Below are 22,590 nucleotides of genomic sequence, written 5' to 3' on the forward strand. Positions count from 1 at the left end.
CCGATGCAGCGCACGTTTTGGTGACCTGAAAAAGTACCAAGTGCGCGTCACCGATCTGACTTTGCTACTCTCTCGCGTTCCTCCAAACAGAGCTGCCACGCGACAGATGTCTCACTCTGAACTTATTTCCTGGAACCAACACGATCGCGTTCATGGGCTAACATTGAAGGAGTATATGGGATTAAACCAAGGTGGTCCTGCTAGACTGAGATTTTGAAAACTACAAAGTCGTTTCCTCTTTCATCAGAAGAAACCGAAAACCGTTATGTCCAAGCATGAACGTGTACACACAATAAACACATGTACATACATCAGCAACAACTTCAAAAAAACAAACATACCCATTATATCACGGATGTTAAAATCATGGCCCCCTGGGCCTTAAGTCTGACACCCATGTAATATTTGATTCCCTTCTGCCCTGCTGCTGGACACGGGGGTTGGGGTATCTGTGGACCAGGCTTATCCCAGCACATCTTATGGATGCTTGATGGGATTGTTTGGGGAGATGTTTTGGGGTGATGTGGAAGCAAACACATCACCCCACCGCTGTCGGGTAGTGTCCTTTCAATGGAGTAGGGGTCTCTGTTGTTCACGTCACCCACCTGTGATCTTAATGCTAGAATATGTGCAAACATTAAGCTAAGGTAGAAAGTTGGCTAAGACTGGGTGAAAATGTCTGTAATTTGGGGGTTTCCTCATATCCTTGTTTTATAAGAATACTTTAAATAAATCTATTTTTGTTTATTTAAACAAAGACAGAGGCAAAGGTGTTAAATATAAAAGTCTAATTATTCTAACACCAAAATTCCCCAAAATTTGAGATAACAAAAAAGATTTCAGTAATTCTTTATCGCAGATATCGACGATCTTTGGCTCTCACCTACATAGTGTAATTCGAGACTTTTGCACGAGACTTTACGTAAGGGGGAAGGCTGCACGTGCGAGCGAGAAACGTGTTGACCTATATATTATATAACTGGACAGTCACGTGGCGCTTGGCTCGTTAACCCATTTAAAGCCCGTCGGCAGGGAAAGTAGTCCCGTGCACTTTAGACACCCGGAAACATCGCAAGTGGACAGGAAACACCTTAAGACGCCGAGACACACGACATTATACGCGCTTAGGCAGGGATAGTGACGGTTATATGACGTTAAAGTGGAAAGCTATCAAAAATGCACAGCTTCGAAAATGACTTTTTATGGCCCAGTTTGTAATGAGAGGTTCTGTTGGATATCGCTGCAAGCAGGCAGGTGTGCTTTTCAGTTGTTTATTTGTATCGTATTCACTCCTGTCACACATGGAAACCTATATGAGTCCTGGCGGTCTGTTTTCGGCCCTGGATGTGTATGTTTTCGGGGCGCAGTGACTTGTACTCCAGGTTTAATTTATTAATAACAGGCTATTTTGTTGGCTCTGTTGGCTCTTGGCTTGCTATCCTGCTTGTGACCCCCTCTGTGTTATAATCATAAAGACAAAAAAACATCTTTCTCACCATGGTGTCATGTTCCACCAGTAATGTGGTGTGAATTTTACCCTCACGCAGCAGTAAAACAACCTTATCAGCCCACATGCAGATACACTGCTTCGGTAAGGGCTCTTTAACCTCTAATTCAGGATGTGTTTCCAAGGTTTTGCCATCCTACTTTGCTTAACATGCTTAATAATCAGCATAAATAATTTAAAATACAAATGTCTTAAACTTTAAACTTCAAATTCTATTTATTTAAAAAAAGAAAAAATATAAAGCAGCTACTTAACGGGTAGACAACTATGGATGCACGATAATAACTGGGTTGTGACATGGCAATATCATCCCTGCATCAGGTGCACTTACGAGAACTTACATAACCTAGTTGTTGTGAGCTCTCTGCAGTAACCTGATTTCTTCATGGACACCAGGAACCCGGTTTCTTAATCGGGGTAAGGGATTATAGAAAAACCCGGTTAACACAACTGTGTTTTTGCAGGGAGGAGGAAAAAAAGGTGAATTCTTGGCTTATCTTATTCTAGGCCTGGCTCGTGTTCAGGAGTCAATAGGGAAAGCACTGTGGTGGGATGGCAGGAGAGATCTGCATCACTGGTTGTAAAACATAAAATGTACAGTGAAGCAAATACAAATGTTATTTTTAGTCCCCATACAGTTAAGTAAGCAATAATCATTATGTTTTAAGCTGTTCGTGAATAATATACCTGCAAAATAATCTAAATAGACCAGATTTAGAAAGATTGCTTTTAAATGTGCAATCAAAAAGCTGTTCAATACATCCCTAAAGTTAACTTTAAGGTGGCAAATATCTAAATATCCAAACACATGGCAGCAACTCTGTGCATTTAGGCATGTAGACATGGTCACAACGACCTGCTGAAGTTTAAAGCGAGTATCAGAACGAGGAAAAAGGGGATTATGAACGTGGCGTGGTTGTTGGTGCCAGACGTCTGAGTATTTCAGAAACTGCTGTTCTGCTGGGAATTTTCCCACATAGGCATCTGTAAGGTTTACAGAGAATGGGCTGAAAGAGAGAAAATGTCTAGTGAGCAGCATTTCTCATTGTAAAGTGTCTTCTTGATATCAGAGGTCAGATGAGAATGGCTAGACAGCTTCAAGCTGATAGGAAGGCAATAATAACTCAACCACTTGCTACAACTGAGGTGTGTAGGCGAGCATATTTGAATCTATTGCACATCAAACTGTAAAGCAGATGGGCTTCAGCAGAAGACCACACTGGGTGTCACTCCTCCACCGACAAACTTTGGGTACCTCAGAACCAACTGAGCACAATGCAACACATCAGCAGCTCAGAACATCTCAAAGTGGTTTATTGGTGATAAAAGGGAGCTTACTATACCCTTAAGGTGTCCAGAGTCACCAGATCTAAATCCAATAGAGCACCTTTTGAATATGGTGGAACAGAGTGCCCAGTGAGTGTAAACAGCTATCTATACAGTGTATACAACATGTAGCTTCAGTAGCTAGCTAGCTAAACCACAACATCCATTCATAAGATTTTGATCAGCAGTAAAGCTGCAACAAGAGCTCCCTCTAGTAGCGGCAATAATCATAGCAGGAAGACAATGGATTGACACTGCTTGTGCCTCTATATCAGGGGTAGGCAACTCCAGGCCTCAAGGGCTGGTGTCCTGCAGATTTTAGATGTGTCCTGGATCCAACACAACTTATTTAAATGGTTAAAATACCTCCTCACTATGTCTTGAAGTTGACCCAGGGTGACATATAAAACCTGCAGGACACCAGCAGGACACCAGCACTTGAGGCCTCAAGGCCTCAAGTTGCCTACGCCTGCTCTCTATATTATAAGAGTTTTATGGAAATGTCTTTTTGAAGTTCAAGTTTTGAAAGTTCTGATTATCCATTGTGCAGTGACCCGCTCAGTGTTGTAACTTAAAACGATGACCCAGGTCAGCGCTGCAAAAGTTATAGTCCTCGCAGTCACGGACAGTAGCACACCTTATGTTCTTCAAGAGTCATTTTTCAGCCTTCTCCACAGGCAGCACACAGGAAGCCCTGCTGGTTTAGCCTTAGGTGTTTAAATAAACACTAACAATCCATTTTTATCAATGTGTGATCACACTTTAGTCTGATTAGAGTTCAAGCATTCATTTATCATCCAGTATGAACCCCCCCCCCCAAACATTGAAGAAATCTTAAGACATGAAGTGTTTAATTTTATTATTTTAAGCATTTTATCAACATAAAAACTCAATGATGTGAATGAATATATTAATGAGCATTTCCTCTTCAACTCCACACAGTTGCCTTCAAGTGTCTACAACAATATGTACACATCATTACACAAAATATCGCACGACACAGTATTGGCCTGTGGAGGGTGGTTTGAGAACCTTAATTTGCCTCATCAAAGGGAAAATTTCAAATTATTTGCCAAATCACTCGGAAGCTTTCTTAGTCAATGTTAAATATATTTCTTGAAACATTGGGCAACAATGACGTGTCTGACACCAAGGCTGAGTCGTCTAGGCTGGTTTGGTCCATCAGAAGTAAATTGTCTGGCTTAATGAACGATAAAAGTGAAACATTTCATGAACTCGACCTCGTGAAAAAGCCACAATAATTCTATTCCCTTTAGATAAAGTGACACAGTAATGGATTTCAAGTCAGTATGTATATATAAGAATTGTATGGATACCAATAGAAGATTTACCCTCAGTTTTCATGAAGAAAAAAAAAAATCTATCACAAAACAGAGTTAGGACACTGAACACCAGAAAGTATCTACTTAACAAAAACTGCATTTTTAATCACTCGTGCAGTTGCACACACACTCACAGACTAGCTTACCATGAACAACCTCTACTGTTTGGCTGTGAAACAGGAAGCTCTGAATACAGCACTCGGGCGCTGATACCCAGGTTGTGTCAGAGCATTCCAGTGATTAGACAGAACCTTGAATGTGCAGCGGTAGCCATCAGCAAACACAATCCGCTTCTAATGTATGGGTCCTGCTCCTGACCTGTTGTACCCAGGTCTTAGCCCCATCCGTGTCAATTAAAAACAGTCCATAGGGTTGACTGTGTGATATGATGCAGATTGTTTTGGCTTGTGTTTCAAGGGCATCACCAATTTTCATAGGGAGTATTAGCCTCCCTTTATGGACAGGAGTATAGTGTAGTCTGGTGTTTTTCTAGAGGGAGAAGTCTGAAAACTTTACTCTGATGATGTCACAGTGATGTCACCAGACTATGAACTTTAAAAACAGGCGGTACAGAGTTTGGAAGACACAAGCTTTGGGAGATAGAAAAACACCACATCATATGTTGCATTATAGAATATGTCAGGTTTACAGTATATCCTGGCATCAAGTTTAATACCCCTTTACATTTGAGGTCAAACAACATTTAAAAAAAAAAAAAAAAAAAAAAAAATCATTTTTTCAGTATACTGAACATTCCCAATGAATCCAATTCATCAGCATTTTAATGAAAAACAAGGAAATAATAAATAACAGAAAAAATATTCACGCATCTGCCCTCAAAATCCTTCATTAGTCATCATATGTGTCATCACATTTTCAGCAGGACTAGCTTGAAGGGGAAGGGGAAAAATATAAATGAAATCAATCAGTTGTAGATGCACTGTCTCCGTCATCCCTCAGAAATAAGGAACACTTTCAGTTTCATAAAGGATTCATTCCTGTGATGGCTACGGCTGAACTGCGGTAAAGTCCTCAGTAGATTTCCCTTCCCTGCGGGTGAACCTATAGATATCCTAATTGAGAAACATCAATCTCCCGCACATTCATTTTCTCACATGTGTACAAATAGAAATGGCAATTTATTCCATAACCAAGTTTAGCTCTCCTGGAACCCTTTTTTTCCCCTTCTTTGCAGGTAGTTTTAAGTTAAGTGCAGCAAGCGACAGCTACATGTGAATTTGTGAGGGTCAGAGTTCTTTGGTAAGCATTTTTTAGCACTGTGCCTTGTCCCAACTCTGAGCACACATGAAGCTTAAATGTCTTGTTGAGAAAGTGAGAAAACAGCCTCAGATCTGCTGTTCATGGTAAAAGGTATCCTTTTCTAGACATTTAAAAAAAAAAAATGCAGGAACTTGAATACACAAAGATCCACTGTGTTAATCTACAACTTTCATCCTTACTTGTCAAACAAAGACAAACTGTTCATTGTGTTTTCCTTGACACATATTTTATGAGTCTCCCGTTTATTACCTAACCTATAAGCCACCTGCTTTTCTGTAGTCCTGTTGTTTCTTACTGCTTTATCACCACAGATATGCCTTATCACTCTGCAGACACATCAAATCGAAACATCAGTGCTTTCGCTTACTCCTTTCCACTTTGAGTCAAAACAGTTGGTTATAATGAATGCCGTCTTATTGGTCTCACCTATATATCTGGTTAAATATTTATCAGCTCTATGAAAAGGCACTTTGCATGTTTTGTCGACCTAAGAAAAAAAGAAGCGATTGGCCCGTGCACTGATCAGAATTTCAAATAAATCAGAGGAAATAACAAGTACTTTAGCACTGATCTGACCAAAACTCAGATCAGAAGGGGCACGCTCAGCAGTTTGTTTGGCAATGCAAATAGGGCAACACGCTGCAGAAACTGATGTCCAGCACAGGGTAAACTGCATTTCATTGTTTCCTGGCAACAAGCTGTTCTTATGCGAGAAAAGCAACTGTGCTGAGACAACGCTGCAGGCTGGGTTCCCCTCGCTGAGCTGCCACAAACTCACACGGTTTCACTAGCACGAGGGTTAGAGGATGGTTCCAGCATGATTTGAGTTTTTTGCTCATTTCTTTTAGATTTTCTATCCTTTTGATGCTACTGATTTTGAACCAGGCTAACAGCTAAATGCTAATAGCTAGATTGTGAATGCAAAGTCACTTTTTATATATAGAGAGAATTTTTTTGTTACACTTTAAGTGTAAAGAATGCTCTACAGTGGTGTTACATGCTAACATCAGAGTGGCAATGCTAAAATGTTTAACGTGTTCACCACAGTGGTTTAGTGTATTAGCATGCTAACATTTGCTAATTAGCATAAGACAGCAAAGCTGAGACTGTGAGAATGCTGCAGCTATCGCTAACTTTAGAGGCCTCTGTCGCATAAACTTTGACCCGATGATGACACTAGACGATGTTACACCTGTCCAATCATTGTTGGACCAACTATACCTTGAGCCAGCAGCACCGTTTAGCTAGCATTATCCAAACTACAACTATCCAAACACATAGCTTGTGCTGTTAACCTAAGCCGTTTTACAGTTTTGATACCAACTGACCTTTAATTGGGATCCATTACAACTTTGTGAGCTAATATTTTAGTTCTAAAAAAACTTTTTTTTTGTTTGACCACTAGACAGTTGGCTCCTATATTCTTCAGTTGGGGTTAACTCTTAATTACACTTTGGAAAGTCAGCAAAAAAAAACACTGGAAATCATGCTGGAACTTGATAACAGAGTATTGGATACAATAAGTGAGGGGTTCCTGATTTTACCAATCATCCAGAGTTTGACTACAGTGTATAGAGCTCATTTTCAATATCAGAAATGCAGTTTGCATCTGACTAGCCACCAGTGTAAAAACTTATGTTAAAAAGTTTGAGCAGTCATTTGAATTCAAGCCTTGTTCTCGTGTGTGTATGTATGTATGTATGTATGTATGTATGTATGTATGTATGTATATATAAAATTAAAAAAAAAAACAACTTCTCCAGAAGCAGTATGCCGCTGAACATGCAGATATGCTGATTTAGTGTCCTAGTTAGTGAGCTGGCCTGAGTGCTATGGCTAAAGACGGCACGTGTATACAATATCAACAACCGAGGTAATGCGGTAATGCTCTTTAATTTCCGAGTTCTTGGCTTTCTTGCCGCGGCTGAGCAGACCTAAATAACTTATGATGAAGGTTAAATTTAGACTGAGAGGCTGACAGCGCAGCCTTCAGCACCAGCGGGGCTCCGGGGCCCGACCCTGTGTCCGTAAACGTCTATTTTTCTCCACCACACCGTCCACCCGTTTGAGTGCGTCAAGCCTTCCCTGCCTTCATGTATGTGGGGATGGTCCCTCGCTGAGTCAGGCCCTCAAAGCGTTTGTAGGTGTAGTTGAGGAACACCCAGTCCTTTGATTTGAAGTCTGGCTCCGTTGCGTTAGCTGTTTCACAAAGACAAACAACAAAAGCAATTTACCACTTGGGGGCACCACAGACTATGCAATGATATCCCCCCTCATATATTTTAACACATTACAATATAAAATATGACTTATTTAGACTGAGCCCCTCAGTCTGTATCTGAAACAAGCCATTTTAGCTCTTCTTCCTTTTAATCCAGCTGTGTTCTGACTGGTTGCCCTTTGCAAACATAAGGTCTGACCAGCAGGTGGGTGAAGCTGCTGACCATTTTAGAGATATTCACTCTGAATGACATACCTTCAAGCCTAAGCTTTTGGCTCATAAAAACTGTATAAAATATAAATAAAAACAGAATGCAATTATTTGCAAATATAAAAAAACCCACATTTTACTCACATTAGAACATATGAAACGTAAAATGTTTAAACTGAGATGTTTTAGTGTTTCATGAAAAATATTAATGCATTTTAAATTTGATGGCAGCAACATTACTCAAAATATTTGGGATGGGGCAACAAACATAAATGGCACTGAAAGGAAACAGTTGGAGGAACACTTTGCAAGTAATCAGAGTAAATTGGCTACAGGTCAGTAAAACGGTGAAGACTTTGAATATCTAACTTACAGTACATGATATTACCACAAGATTCAGAGAATCTGGAGAAATGTCTGTGTGCACGGGGCTAACAATCAACAGTGGATGCACATGGCCCGCAGGGAGCTCTGCATTAAAATCAGAAATTACTGTGTCATGGAAATCACTGCACGGGCTCAGGAACACTTCCAGAAATCATCTTCTCTGAACACAGTTCACTATGCCATCCACAAATACAGGTTAAAGCTCTATCTCTCAAAGAAGAAGCTATAGGTGAGCAAGATCCTGGAACTTCTCCCTGAGCCAACACACATTTAAAGTGCAAAGCTGTTGTGGTCAGCCCATTGAAATTTGAAATTGTTTAGAATGAACACCTAGTCCTTTGATCCATGTCCTTTTCCAAACACATGAATGCACTGAGAGGAATGGTTCTGTATTTCCAAACCAGCTCCTACTACACTCTGAGATTTTCATCACCATCAGTGGCAACTAACCATGACTAACCGTGCCCACTCTTCCAACTTCTCAGTAGTATGTCGATTGTAAAACACACGACAATAAAACTGGACTGTCTGTGTATCAACACAAACTCATAAAAAAAAAAAAAGACTCTGCCTGGTCCTCACTATGTAGATCAGCCCACAAGCTGGTCCTGTTAACACCTCAGTGTGTCCCTGCAGTTCAAAGACTCCTTGTTGTCACCAAGTCTGTGGGGCGGTGGAGTCAACAAGCTACCGAGGTGAGGCCGTGCATGGCTGCTTTGACACTACAGACTGACACGTGCACTGAGATCCACATGGGGATGACATCAATGGCATCAACTATTTAAACTTCTGATTCCAACATCCCAACCAGGACTGTGTCGTTTTCCTAACGAGCAGGATTGACAAACTTAGCCAAGCCAGCACCATCATTGGCCAAAATCTGGAGGCATTTAAGTCAGTGAGGGGACTGAACAAACTGCTCTAATCATGGACAATCCATCACATTCACTCCGTGTTATAGGATCAATAAAGTAAATGTAAAAAATTACTGCATTGTGTCTTTATTTTCGCTTCAGACAGTATCGCAACATTTTTGTAGCTTGGGTGCTTTATGACAGGAAATACAGAAAGGTGGAAGATAGATATAACACAGTTGTTTCTTAGAGCTTACAGAAATGATGAAATGTTAAATTGGACTACAACTTCTGCTTTTGTTGAGAACTGCAATGACTCATCTGTGGTTTGTCATGCGATGTCTGAATCTGATGAAAGGCTAGTTAGTGTTCCTAATCAGGATTTTCCTCTAGCGGCGACAGAAAAGCTTTCGGAAAACAAACCTGGCTGAAGGATGTCCGATTCAGGGAAGTCATCAAAGTTAGAGGTGTCGTCAATACTTTTGATTTCTATGGAGATGGCGGCTGGCCGCTCCCTGTAGAGAATCATCAATAGAAATAAGATGCGTTGCGTTTTTCACTTTCCCGAGGGGACTGCATTCATAAGCAGCAGATATGCTCTTTTGTACCTGATGTGCTCCCAATCCACCGACTCAAAAAACTGGTGGCTCTTGATCTCGTCCACGCTCACAGCTCCGATCCGGTTCTCTGCATCTGTGCAAAACCTAAGACACAGCAGAGGTTTTCTTGGCATAACTTCACCTGCTTCCAAGCTTCACGAGGAAGAGATCTGAAGAGGTTACATCCCCAGTAGTACTTGTAGAATAAGGAACAATGTAACTGCTTAACCCACACATGTTGGCTTGTAGCTTCCATCAGAGTCATCATCACGAGAACCAAAGTTGTTCTTTGTGCTGCAAGTTTGTGTAAGATTTAAATTTTTTTCTGAATATCTAAAACACACAGGCAGGAAAATGACCCCAAAAAAGTGTTGAAGCTTCAATGACAGAAATTTGTTAGCTTCTAATTATCATCACAGTTAGCCAGATCGACTACAGTGAAATGAAGGGAAAGAAAAGCAGCTCAAGCTGCAGTTTCTCCTCTGAGAATAAAGGCTCAGTCTAGCCAAACATACAGTTTATACCTTAATATCAAGTCTTTGGCTCTCTCTGAGATGGGAACTTCAGGTGGGAAGACAAGTGTTTCCTTCCAGTTCATAACCTTCCTGTACGTCTCCTGTGGTGTCTCTGAGCAGAAGGGCGGATAACCTGATAGAGAACCAACAAGTATGTTATAACATCTGTGGCAGAGCAGTTGATATTACTGACTCTTCTGACAGGATAATCCAGCCGAGTTAATGATTTTCTGTCAAGAACCTGTGGGTACTTCAGTTTTTCTTTCATTTACATCCATTTAAAAGCTGCAAAGCATGAAAGAGTCTTTGAAATATTAACCCAACAGTGGCTATTTTTCACAGCAGGAACTTTTTCAAGGAACCAGAAACTTATGAGAATCACTACATTTCCATCACAGGGACCTGGATCTAAATAAAGTTCCAGGGAAATTATTTTTTCTTCCACAAAAAGTCCCTGCTCAGGTTCCAGTACTTTCTGTAAGTTCAGGAAATCCTGCTCACAAAGTTCCATATACTGCATTTTTGCCATTGACAGCAGATGTTTGATAATAACATTGTAAGCTATCAGTTGTATTTGTGTAAATGCAATTCTTCAAATCGTCCTATATTGGTGCCCTCTGTGTGTGTCATGCTTACCGATGAGCATCTCATACATGATCACACCCAGAGACCACCAGTCGCACAGTTTGTTGTACCCCGTCTGCATGAACACTTCAGGAGCGATGTAGTCTGGCGTTCCCACAGTGGAATAAGCCTGAAAGTCACACCAGATGAGAGGTGAAGGTTTTTACCTTGAAACGTAGAAACAATAACATCAAGTTTACTGTAACAGGGAGATGCTTTCTTTATTATTCTGCTGTCTGTAGTACACCTACTCTTTTCTTTGAAAGCTTCTCATTTACAGTCATGTGAAAAAAAATGTTTTCACATCCCTGTGATTCAACAGCCAACTTTAGCTCCAGTAAGTTGAAGTACTCATTTTCAGTATGACTTCATCAGTCTCTCACATTGTTGTAGGGGAATTTTGTCTGACTCTTTATAACATTGCTTCAGTTCATTTATGTGCAGCTCTATTTAGATCCCATCACAGCATTTCAATCAGGCTGAGGTCTGGACTTTGACTGAGCCACTGCAACACCTTGATTCTTTTCCTTTGGGATCATCATCCTGTTATATGACCCAGTTAGCTCAAACTTGGACTCCATTCTGGTATACAGAGGAGTTCAAGTCCCACTCATTGACTGCAAGGTGTGCAGGTACTGTGGCTGCACATCACACCTCCTTTAACATTCATGACAGTTAGCGTGTGGTGTTTGTGCTGATATGCTGTGCCTGGTTTTCACCATTCTACAGGCAAACAAGCTGCCAAAACTTCTGCTTTTATAGAATTTTTAATAATAATACAATTTTTGAAAAGTTACTTCTGTCACTGATACAATCAGTCAATTTTCTGACTTCAATTCAGGAGTGCCATTCCTCTCTCCTATAATTTGTCTAGTAAAATGCCAAAATTATACCAGCTGTCTCCGGTTCTTCTTCCAGGTCTCTGCTTTCCTCTTGGAGTTCATATTTTGAAAGGCTGAAAAATAAAGAAAAACAACCATTAAAAAAAAATTACATGAAAAGTTTTGTTTCTAATAGTTTTGCCAGAATTATTGTTATGTTATTTTGTTGAGGATGTCATGTTCGTGACTCACAGAAATCACTGGGCGGGTTGTGCGTCAGGTTCCTGTAAAATTCTGTGCGATGAGCTTTCTTCAGCCCAGTACACAGGCCAAAATCTGACAGTTTCACATGTCCCTGTGAGCAAATGAACATTTAATTAAGGAGTCTGCATCTTACAGATTATGATATCGGAAATCTGGAAACGTCTCTGTGAATCTGCATGTGCTTTTGTGTTTCTGTTCTCACTCTGGAGTCCAGCAGCAGGTTGTCCGGTTTGATGTCTCTGTGGATGAATCCCAGCTGGTGGATGGAGTCAATGGCCAGTACTGTCTCTGCGATGTAGAACTGAGTGGCCTCTTCAGAGAGAGTGTCCTTCTTCATCAGCAGTGTCATCATGTCACCTGGCAAAAAGGTCAGACCTTTTAGATCTGAGATCCTAACATCAGGTGACCTGAGATGGTCTGTGGATTTTGCCAGTACTAACCTCCAGGCAGGAACTCCATAATGAGGTAGAGGTTTCTCTTGTCCTGGAAGCTGTAGAACATCTTGACCACCCAGGCACCATCTGCCTCAACCAGAATATCCCTCTCTGCCCGGATGTGAGCGACCTACGGGGAGAGCGCAGATACAGGATCCTGAATGCAGCAGAACAAGTATGGCTTATTATCCTGGAGAACTGTGACGCAGGCAAACGCATTACCTGTTCTTTCTCCAGCATGTCTGCTTTCCTCAAAATCTTCATGGCATAAATGTGGCCTGTGTCTTTCTTCTGTACCAAACGCACCTGAGGGACACAGCATCAGTCAAAATCACAAAGAGACACCTTTTTGATTACAGTCCCACAATCCTGGAGGCTCGAGTTTTGTTTTAGTTTTTTGTTTAAATGTACCTCTCCAAAAGCACCTCGTCCAATGACCTTTAGGGACTCAAAGTCATCCAAACCGAGTCGTGTCCTCTTCAGTCGTAAAAACTCTGTCTCCTTTCGGGCATGCTGAGAGCGCCGCATTACTTTCTGTAAAGAAAACAGATTTGTGAATAAGTCTAAGAACGAAAAGAGAAAAGTAGGAATTATGTAACTAAAGTACAAAGCGTACTGTACCTCCTCATCTGGTAAACCTTCCTCTTCCATGGCCTTCTCCAGTTTTTTCTGCCTATGAATAAAAACAATAGATTCCTTTAAAAAAAAAAAAATGCAAATAACACACAAGCTTCCTCATGATACACAAATTAGAGCGGAGAGGAAAAATGAAAAAAGGGGGGAAAAAACAAAACAAAAACAGGAAGAGATTCGATGACCTCGGACGTGTCAAATCTTGAAAATGAATCCCCCCCTGTTTATGGAGGGGTGTAAACAGGGACCCAGCCTTCTTTTACAGGAGCCACTGAACTGTGACGCCTGGACAAAAGATCGACTCTCAGGTAACGTGAGAACAGAAGCGGTCAGATTCCCTGTGTTGTGTTCACACCTAGGATGAAACGTGTCTGCATTGTTAGCTTTTCCAGTGGTTAGTCGGAGGGACACTTGATGCGTGCATAACCTAAGCATTTAACTGGTATGATGCTCAGTTAGTAAAGGAATAAAAAGTTCTATGCAGTACCTCATCTCACGCTCTTCGTGCTGGGTGAGCAGAGTGCTGTAGAAATTTTCCAGTGTCAGCTTGGCCACTGTCACCCTCTCTCGGGTGTGGTTGCTCATGGGAAGGGCAGCTGCAGTCCCTCCCGTCATGGCCATACTATCCTGCAAGACAACAGAAACAATAAAAGAACAAAGATCAGATTGTCCACATCGGTCCGCTGATGTGCAGGAAGTATCTGTACTATCCACTCCACACTAACGTTTCCAAAGATATAGACAGACATGTGCAAACTCCATAATCAGAGCGCCGCGAAAGTTTTCTCCCCACTGCCAGGTAGGAGCTCGACTGACAGCAGGTAACCTCAGGGAAGGTTTAAAATATCACCAGGATACAGGCCACACCCAGAAATTCTTTGTCTGTGTTTTATTTTCCTTTCAATTTTAACATAAATCAATAAACTATAACAGATAACAGAAACAAAGGAGTTCAAAGGAATTTCCTTTGAAACTGTCACTCTGACTGCTTTCTAAACTAATTTTATGCTTCCACACAGTCAAACACAACAATATAATATGCTCCGTTTATTATCTTACGTCTGTTGATTCGGTCCTCTGCTAAAATTTGACCTTGCAAGTCTTCACTCCATGCATTCAGCTTGTGAAGTAACTCTCATAGAAACAGAATATAAGCAGATTATAAAAGCTACACTCTGCCCGTCCTGTTTGCAAACTGTGCTGTATTCTGCGCGGCCATGACAGTGTTTCCACCACAAATACTGCAGCCCTCAGGTAACGACGAGGGTGTGGACACACCTGTATCTGAGGTACGATTACACATACTCTATGAACTGGAAAGGGATTGCACACCACCATGACTGTCACGGCAGACTTACCATAAAAGTACTACACTACATAAATACATGTAGAAGGATGACAGTAACATTATTCCTGGCGTGCCAAGTGTCTGCTTTAGAGCAAACAAAAAAGGTCTAATGTCAAAATAGAGCCAGACCGTTCCATCAGTCAGCCAGTACTTTTAGTTTATTTTTACTATCCACATAAGTGTTATCACATATGCGCCAAAATAAACAGCCCTGCCTGTGCACAGCAGCTCCGACTCACTGGTTTACTACAGCCTCATCCCTGTCTGCAGCACCGCAGCTGACTGGATGATGTTTCTGAGTCAGGTGTTGCCGCCATGATTGGTAACTAAGCAGATTGTTCAATACTGTATTTTAATGTGTAACCAATGGCAGGGTGTATCAAAGAGGCGTTTTCAAAAGGCTGTGCTTTTTTAAAGTAATGGACATGGAAGCTTGTGGCAAATACATGGCCAATACATTTCTTGAATTTAAAGTTTTACACACAAACATGTTCACAAGTGCTCAATGTGCTCCAGATAGTAAACTGGACCCATACTTTTGCAAGCATGTATTGAGCCACTGCAGCCACTGCTGTTGCTCCCTACCAGCAACTACGTGAAACTCACGAAAGTGTTTACAGTCGTTGCCGGGCTAACAGCTGCAGAACCACATGATTCTGTTTGATACAGCCTGTGCTGTTTGCACATGTTAGTGATGCCTCAGGCTGCTTTTTCATATCTAATACTGTGACAGTGAGTATCTACCAAGCTTTCCCAACTCATATCATCTGCTAATATGCTGCCTGTGACAGAGTTACCTTTATGGCATGTTGCTCAAACTTTAAAATTTAAGAATGCAGGAAGGATTTCTCAACATCAAATCTAGTATTGTTTAGCCACTACTTCAAAGAGGATATATTATTTAAACCTCCGAAACTCTGACTCCATACCCATCCACTGGTCTGGATTGGAGTCAGAGAGGTTTAAATAACACATAAATAACATATATTCATATAAAATGTGAAGGTGGACATAAGTTTTGTACGTTTAACTGTATTTTTTAGTTTTACAGCTTTTCCTGCTGATAAAGACCTCTCCCATGGCCATTCATACTACACCAGAGTAATTAAGTAATAGACAAAAAAAAGTTTTTCATTATAGAAACTGGGAAACACTATTTAAATTTTACTTCTTTTTCTTAAATTATGATGTCTCAGGGATTACATGTGTAGTTTACACTGACAGAAAGTAGAGTGTGGTCCAGCCCATTTAAAATCAAAGAAGGCTGTACGTGGCCCACAAACTAAAAAGAGTTTGACATCCTTGAATTAAGTCATTTCAGCCATTCTTGCCATGTGTCATGTGCCATAGATACCAGTGTAATATTACTGGTAATTACCGTAGCTCATATTGTCCACTTTATCAGCCAAAGCAGTTTATTAGTGTAACTGCAGCAACAGCACACTTTATAGAAAAAGCAGGCGTTACCAACACTGGCTTTACTGTTTCAAACCCTTGCGTGTTGTAAAAGTGACAATGTACATTCATGCCAAGGGTTCAGCTCTGGAACAGATCCCAAGCAGTGTAGCCTTAAGTCCAGATGAAAGAGCTTGAAAACGTTCAACTACTTGGGAAGAGTTTTCTCTACAAAGCCCTCATGTGGGTGGAATGAAAAGCTCAGGCAGCAAAAGAAACATACATGCACGTGAGGCTGAGGCCACTAGTAGTTTAAACATAATCAGAGACAAATGATCATGCTAAAGAGCACAAGAAAGGAAAAAAGAAGAAGGAAGTTTGATTTTCCCCCAGCGAAATTCATAGAATATAAAAAACACAAACACAAAAACAACAGACTGTGAACATATTATGTAACAAAGGAAGTAAGGAAGGAAGAAGAAGAAGGGGGGTCGTGTATATCATCAAAACATTTCAGCAGTTCGCTATCAGAAAAGGTATGAATGGGCTTGATTAGCTCACAAGGAGATAAAACAGCCCTGCAGGCAAAAGATAGGACCCGTGTTTCGTCTAGTCACTGGTCTTTTTCCCGTTATGGCCCCGCAATCCCACAACAACAAGACATTTCCTGACTTCTGAGAAAAGTCCTGAATCACTGCTGCAAACTGGGAGGAAAACTGGATCAGTAGCAAACAATGGCTTCTGCGTTAGCGAGGTCTGTGCTGATGTACCGGCACCACAGCACACGCTGGGAGCTCAGCAACTCTGAACAAGCACACTTACACTTGTGCATTCACGTGGGCAAGATGTGGTGCAACTTTTTTAAGGTTTCCATCAGCTATGACTGGACCTCTGTGTACTCTACCTGCAAGCACACTTTTCTTCATAAAGAAGTGGATACCACACCACCTCAGCAACTACTACAAACTACTACATTAGAGGTCACTCACTCTGGGACAAGTTTATTTCTCTGTGACTGCAGCTAATATTTCAGTTACTGACTAGATTTATGATTTTGACTGCTGATTAGGCACCGGCTAATGGCTGGGCCTTACTTAATAAGACTGGACTTAAAAGAAAGTGCATGAATTATAGACATATACCTCCCTATCCCCACCATTAGACGACTTTATTGACACGATAAGAGCACTCTGGAGAAAAAGGATACCGTATTAGCTAACCCAAAGTGTAGGTTATCACGGAGCTATCGTTTAAATGCATAAACAGGAAGGGGGTCACATCCTCTGCATGTAGTCAAAATGTCCATCCAAATATTGTGAAATAAAAAAATAAAAAAAATTGCTATACTACAACTATGCACCACTGCCTTAAATAATCAACAGATTTATAACCATAAGTATTAAGTAAACAAATGACCAGTAATATTATGAGCTGGTGTAGTATTTCATATCTGCAGGTGGTTTGTTCAAGTGGTGTTGCAATAACCCAGCAGAAGCTGTTGCTCATTTGCTGTGGGCTTGTATGTATACCACTGTCTACTAGGGCTGCCACAAACGATTATTTTGATAGTCGACTAGTCACCGATTATTTTTGCGATTAGTCGACTAATCAGATCATCATCCATTGGACGTACAGCTTATTGCACCAGCAGCATCTGGTCTTATATAACTATCATTAGCTTACAGCTTGAAGTGTTTGTGCTAACTAAAAATAAAGACAAGATGGTAGTTTATTAATTTTTAATGAAATTTGCAGATTGTTTCGGTGAAGTTTAATAAACTCCTTGCTTTCTAAAATATAACAGGACACCGGAGTATATTCTCCAGCGTCTCACACTTCTGATAATCAGCTGTCTGCTTGACAGTTTTAGCTGTGCAAAAACTATAACTTTAATCTCAGCCAAACCGATTTACTCAGGAACAAATAAAATACTAAAGAAAGCCAAACAATAACATTTTTAAGTTATCTAAGTGACTTATATATATGTTTAACCTGACTAGCGGAAGACGTCGGTGGGTTTGAAAACGATTTGCCGGGGGAGTCCGGTGTTCTCACGGCTCTAGTTAGCCTTGCCCCCGCCTAGCTAACGAGCTAGTGGGTAACAGACGTCGAAAACGTCGGAGCGCGTTTGAAAATATGTGGTGTCTTGATAAACTGAGCAGATATTTGAGGTTTACACAGCTACATTCTCGCCTGAAAATATGTTAAACGTTTATTTTGTGACCCAGAAAGAATAATAAGAGTAAAGTTAAAACTAACTAGCTGCCGCCATTGTTGACAACTGCGCTGGGCTGCGCTATGAATTCTGGGACACAGCTTCTTCTTCTTCGGGGTTTAACGGCAGCTGGCATCCTTGGACATGCAGTGCTGCCATCTTCTGTTTCAGTCCGTTATTACACTCTTAAATCCTACTACTCATTCCTGCGTCCTTTGTGATCTTACAAAGCTTCAAACGATGCGTCGACTATTAAATTAGTCGTCGACGATTTTAATAGTCGACATAATCGTGACTAGTCGACTAATCGTGGCAGCCCTACTGTCTACTATGCAGTCTCTCCATTTCATTATTTTGAAATATAGAAGAGTTTGCCCCCACCCCCCCTCCAAAGTTATGTGGCCTTGAGTTGTGTATTTTATATAAATTATATGTTTGCATATTTTTTTTAAAGGAGACAACATGGGTCATGACTACTGCCGTGCAGACATCTATCCTGAGTCTCCCATAAAGTTTTCACAGGATAAGTATTTAGGGCTCAATGAAATACAGAGCCATATACAGAGCTTCAATATGCACAGCTAATGGTCACTCTTAACCAGCTAGCTTGGGTCATTCCCATCTCATTCCCATTCTGCAATCAGACAGACATCAGTGACGGCAGTCCTTGTTCAGCCTGAGAGAACCGATTTGAGCTGGAGCATCACTCTAACCAGAACCTGAAGCAGGCGGAGAGCTGATTCGTTTGCCAGCAGACCAAGTTCACTGCTGAGAGAAGAGAGCAGACCGAGGACCGCTGCTTGCTGCGGTTCAGAAAGTGAAGGTGCAGCTCACCTATGACGCGCTCAGTTGAAAGACAGCTGACTATTTCTTTAGTGCTCATTGTCACAAAGTAACATAGTATTATTTTATGTATTTTAGACAGTTGCTTTTGCACACATAAACACCAGTGTGTACGAGGAGCAGGAGTTTCACTGTATGTTCGACTAAAGTCATTAGAGAGGGACATGAACTTACAGTAAATTGGCTTCTACACATACGTTACCATGCAGACTAAGATAAATGGGTTATACAAAAGAGCTTGTTTGCTATCCATCTATTATAATAATAATAATAATAATAATAATTATTATTATTATTATTATTATTATTATTATTATTATTATTATTATTATTATTATTATTATTATTATGCTTAAAATAAAGATTGTGCATTCTTAATTTGTTCTTGGCTGGGAATATCATGGTTTCATGACTAATGTGCTGACAGAAAAAGCACCAATATTAGTTAGAGCCTGCATGCTATTGGAATAGAGCAGAACTAATCCAGGATGACATGGTGTTAGGTTTAAATTATCTTGATGACAGTCAAATAGTATATTCAGTTCTTTCATTTAGTTTGATTGCGCTGTTATTTTTTTATCCATCTTAGAAGAAGAAATGTTCACAACCTAAACTGGATAACCTGGATTATCCACATAGAAAGGAAATGAGTGGAATGATGTGCTTTTCGTAATATGTGAAAAGAGACTCAGAATTTCCCCTCATGGAGTTTTTTTTCCTGGTTTTCCAAACAAGGTGGAAAAAGAGGCATCATTTAAACTGTTACATCATAACTGAGCCAGCCAGGCCTTAGCTCTGCCTAAAGGGGATTCAGTTGGCTTGAAGATAACCAGATCCACCCCACAGCTAAACAAACACGGCTGCGCAACTCAGGCACTTATAAGGAAGGCATTACCAACTCGGGCTTGCTATTTAGAAACTTAAGAATGCAGCCTAAAACAGCCCACTAGAACTGAAATACACCAGTGGCTCCAGTAAAGCATTTGGTCCCAATGAAAGCGTCCAACCATAGGAACATTATTTTTAGCCAGTTCTAATGAGGATTTCCAGTCTATCAAGCAGCCATAATTATCAGAAAATAATGAAGATTTCTGTCAAACAAGCTAACACAGACTCATTTCCTTTACGGTTCACAGGCTGTTCTTGGGTCACCAGCAATGGCAACATCTATTCATTTTACACAAATCAAGTAATACATAATATATACATAGCTTCTTACACTTAAAATAAAGTGTTACTGGCAGCTGCCAGATTGTTTGACCACACTTTCAAGTACTAAAAACCTCCAACAGAACAACATGAATGATTTTTAGTTAGTAAGAAATGATTTCTCAATGGAATTCTGAGATCTGTGGATTAGTTTGAGACTATCTGCACGAGAAGAAGCCAGTGTCATACAAGCAGGCAAGCTATAACCCCGGATGCACCACTGAACTTTAAAATCCAGCCTGCTGCAGGTGTTTCTGGAGAAATACTTTACTTTGAATAGAAAGAAGAATCAGGACAGATGAAGCTCAGTGTACCCGTTAACCACTGATTTCTCAGTTTTGTGTGAAAAATTCTTCAGTTTCACACACTCCACCCTTAAAGCACTCGGAGTGAGTGGACAGGAAACCCTTTCCCTCCTGAATGAAAGGACTCAGTCATGAATCAACACACAAATGTGTGCTTACGCACAGAGAAACTGTGAAAGCATATGTTCCCCTGAACAGTTAGTTTATTTTAAGCTAAACAGCCAAGTGTGTGTTAAAAACTCAATAAATGATTCCTGAAGTATATTAACAACTTAACAAAAGGACATTTATCTCAAATACATTCTGAAATCCAATCCACCAGAGAGAGCAGTCAGTTCATATTAGAAGTGAACAAAATATATGGCAAAAAATGGCAATTTTTTAAGGCACAGCTGTTAAGCTTTTCACCCTTTATATGTGGCGATTGACCAGTTACCGGTATGTACACATGCACATGTTTGCCTTAGCTAATGTTTCCCGGCTCACCTACACTGACGCCACCCTGTCGGACCTCAGCTACCATAGGTCCGCCACTGCTGCATGCCTCACACTAGGGAGAATATTCACCGCTTCTTTCTTGTAGTTAGCTTGTTTGACGCTATACTGTGCGAGCTACCTATTTGCTACATTCCCTTTGCGTGTCTGTGTGGCAGGTTCAACTATATTAATAAATTCAATTCGGACAGGATAAAAAATGGACAGCATTTTTTTAAATAAATCTTTTTCACTTACCTCCGTGTCCTGCTCCAGAGTCAATTATTGGCGTGCCGCCAGGCCACGACCCAAATGAAGAAATGAAATGTCTTATATCGTTTCTGCCTAATTTTTTAGGCAGTTGGAAGCTAGAGGCTCTGGTTATAGGCTACCCCTTAGAGGAACCTTAGAGGCTGCACAGTAAACATCACCGCTATTGACCCCAAATCATAACAAAAGACCTCTGACGGCAAAAATACCCCACGCCGAAATAATTTGAAAATATTTTACTGTCTGTACATGTGGCAACCGACCCCCCAAAAACACACTGTTCCCTTCGGTCCTTTATGGCTACAAAATATGAAATAAGCTCCGCTGCTTCCTGAGACCGTCGGGCTCGTCAGACGTTCCGACAACGCAACGGCGTAGCGCCTGAATGACGCTAACGCCGACCAATCAGCGATGACTAAAAGAATCCGTGTTTTCTTCTGCCCAATAAAACGTGACCTCTACATAAGGGTGATAGATTGGCCAATAAGAGCATCCAAGCCGCCCTGCAAGAGTCGGGGACGGGTCCAGCTAGCAAGCGTTTGCAGCGATGAAAGAATTTCCAGCAGTTGGAGGCTTTGATACATAATTTTATTGGTTGTGCTTAACGCAAATTCTTACTAAAATAGCTTTTATTATTCTGATAATTTGCAAGTATTAAATGGTATTTTATTGCAAAATGTTCTTCACACATAATTATGAAATACCGTATGAATGAGAGGGTATGTAAAGCCAATAAAAGGTCACATTGGTGATCAATACACAAGCATCAGGTTTCTAATTGTTGACTAAATGAAAAAGCTGCAGGAGTTAGTTATACTGAAATGTTACTGCTATTCAAAATATAAGTAGAACTAATCGAAACCACACGGATATTTTATTGGACAACGTTTATCTAGTGGCAATAAACCAGATAGAACGTAATAAAGTATGATAAGATAAAAGTCACACAGTCCACATTTATAGCACTTTCTATTAAGGCACAATCTGAGACTTTTGCCATAGCAGTTTGAGATGATAACAGCTTGTCTGCCTACAAACCCTTTAAAAAGTGCTCATTGTTTAAACTAGAAACCGAAATAAATGTGTCCGCATTCCAACATTGTTACAGTAGAGCCCTTCAAAAAGGAACGGACTTGTTTCCTTAATAATCCCATCAGTGGTGCTTAGAAATGTCTTCATCCTATCTGGACTCTTTCATTTCCTTGTAGATTGTCCTATAGACCTTTGGGATAAACAAAGAACATTAAAGGGAGAAGCTACACTAATCACATGTGAATGAAAACGCAGATAACAAAATTTGAGCACAGACAAAGTTTTGTTGACCAAACCAGGGCAGGTGAAGATTTGCTGTCATAAATCTCCTCGTTCGGGCGGGTTAAGTGCTTTTACTGTTAGGACCATGATGTCAACATGCAGACAGGCGGGTGGGTCCCGCTAACACGTCTGGGTGTGGTGGCCAGCAGACAAGGCTGTTTTTATATTTCTCACATCAATGGGGCCCACTGAGCTGTG

The 22,590-nt window shown here is 40.7% G+C and overlaps 1 protein-coding gene across 1 annotated transcript; it reads right to left on the bottom strand.

Moving 5' to 3' along the window:
- Window positions 1-3,675: 3,675 nt before the first annotated feature.
- On the bottom strand, window positions 3,676-21,432 carry LOC146554953 (serine/threonine-protein kinase 38-like). Its single transcript, XM_085251886.1, has 14 exons — window positions 21,067-21,432; window positions 13,507-13,646; window positions 13,008-13,059; window positions 12,798-12,920; window positions 12,609-12,692; window positions 12,393-12,516; window positions 12,155-12,309; window positions 11,941-12,043; window positions 11,761-11,822; window positions 10,880-10,997; window positions 10,253-10,376; window positions 9,738-9,833; window positions 9,553-9,644; window positions 3,676-7,656 (listed from the first exon to the last, which is right to left on the bottom strand). The coding sequence occupies exons 2-14, from the start codon at window positions 13,638-13,640 to the stop codon at window positions 7,532-7,534; spliced, it is 1,392 nt and encodes a 463-aa protein (XP_085108012.1). The 5' UTR covers window positions 13,641-13,646; window positions 21,067-21,432; the 3' UTR covers window positions 3,676-7,531.
- Between the last annotated feature and the right edge of the window lie 1,158 nt (window positions 21,433-22,590).

The sequence above is a fragment of the Mchenga conophoros genome, linkage group LG17 (genome assembly GCF_057382185.1).
Source record: "Mchenga conophoros isolate Kocher_MC1m ecotype Shallow Benthic linkage group LG17, M_conophoros_male_GT1.1, whole genome shotgun sequence".
Taxonomy (NCBI): Eukaryota; Metazoa; Chordata; class Actinopteri; order Cichliformes; family Cichlidae; genus Mchenga; species Mchenga conophoros.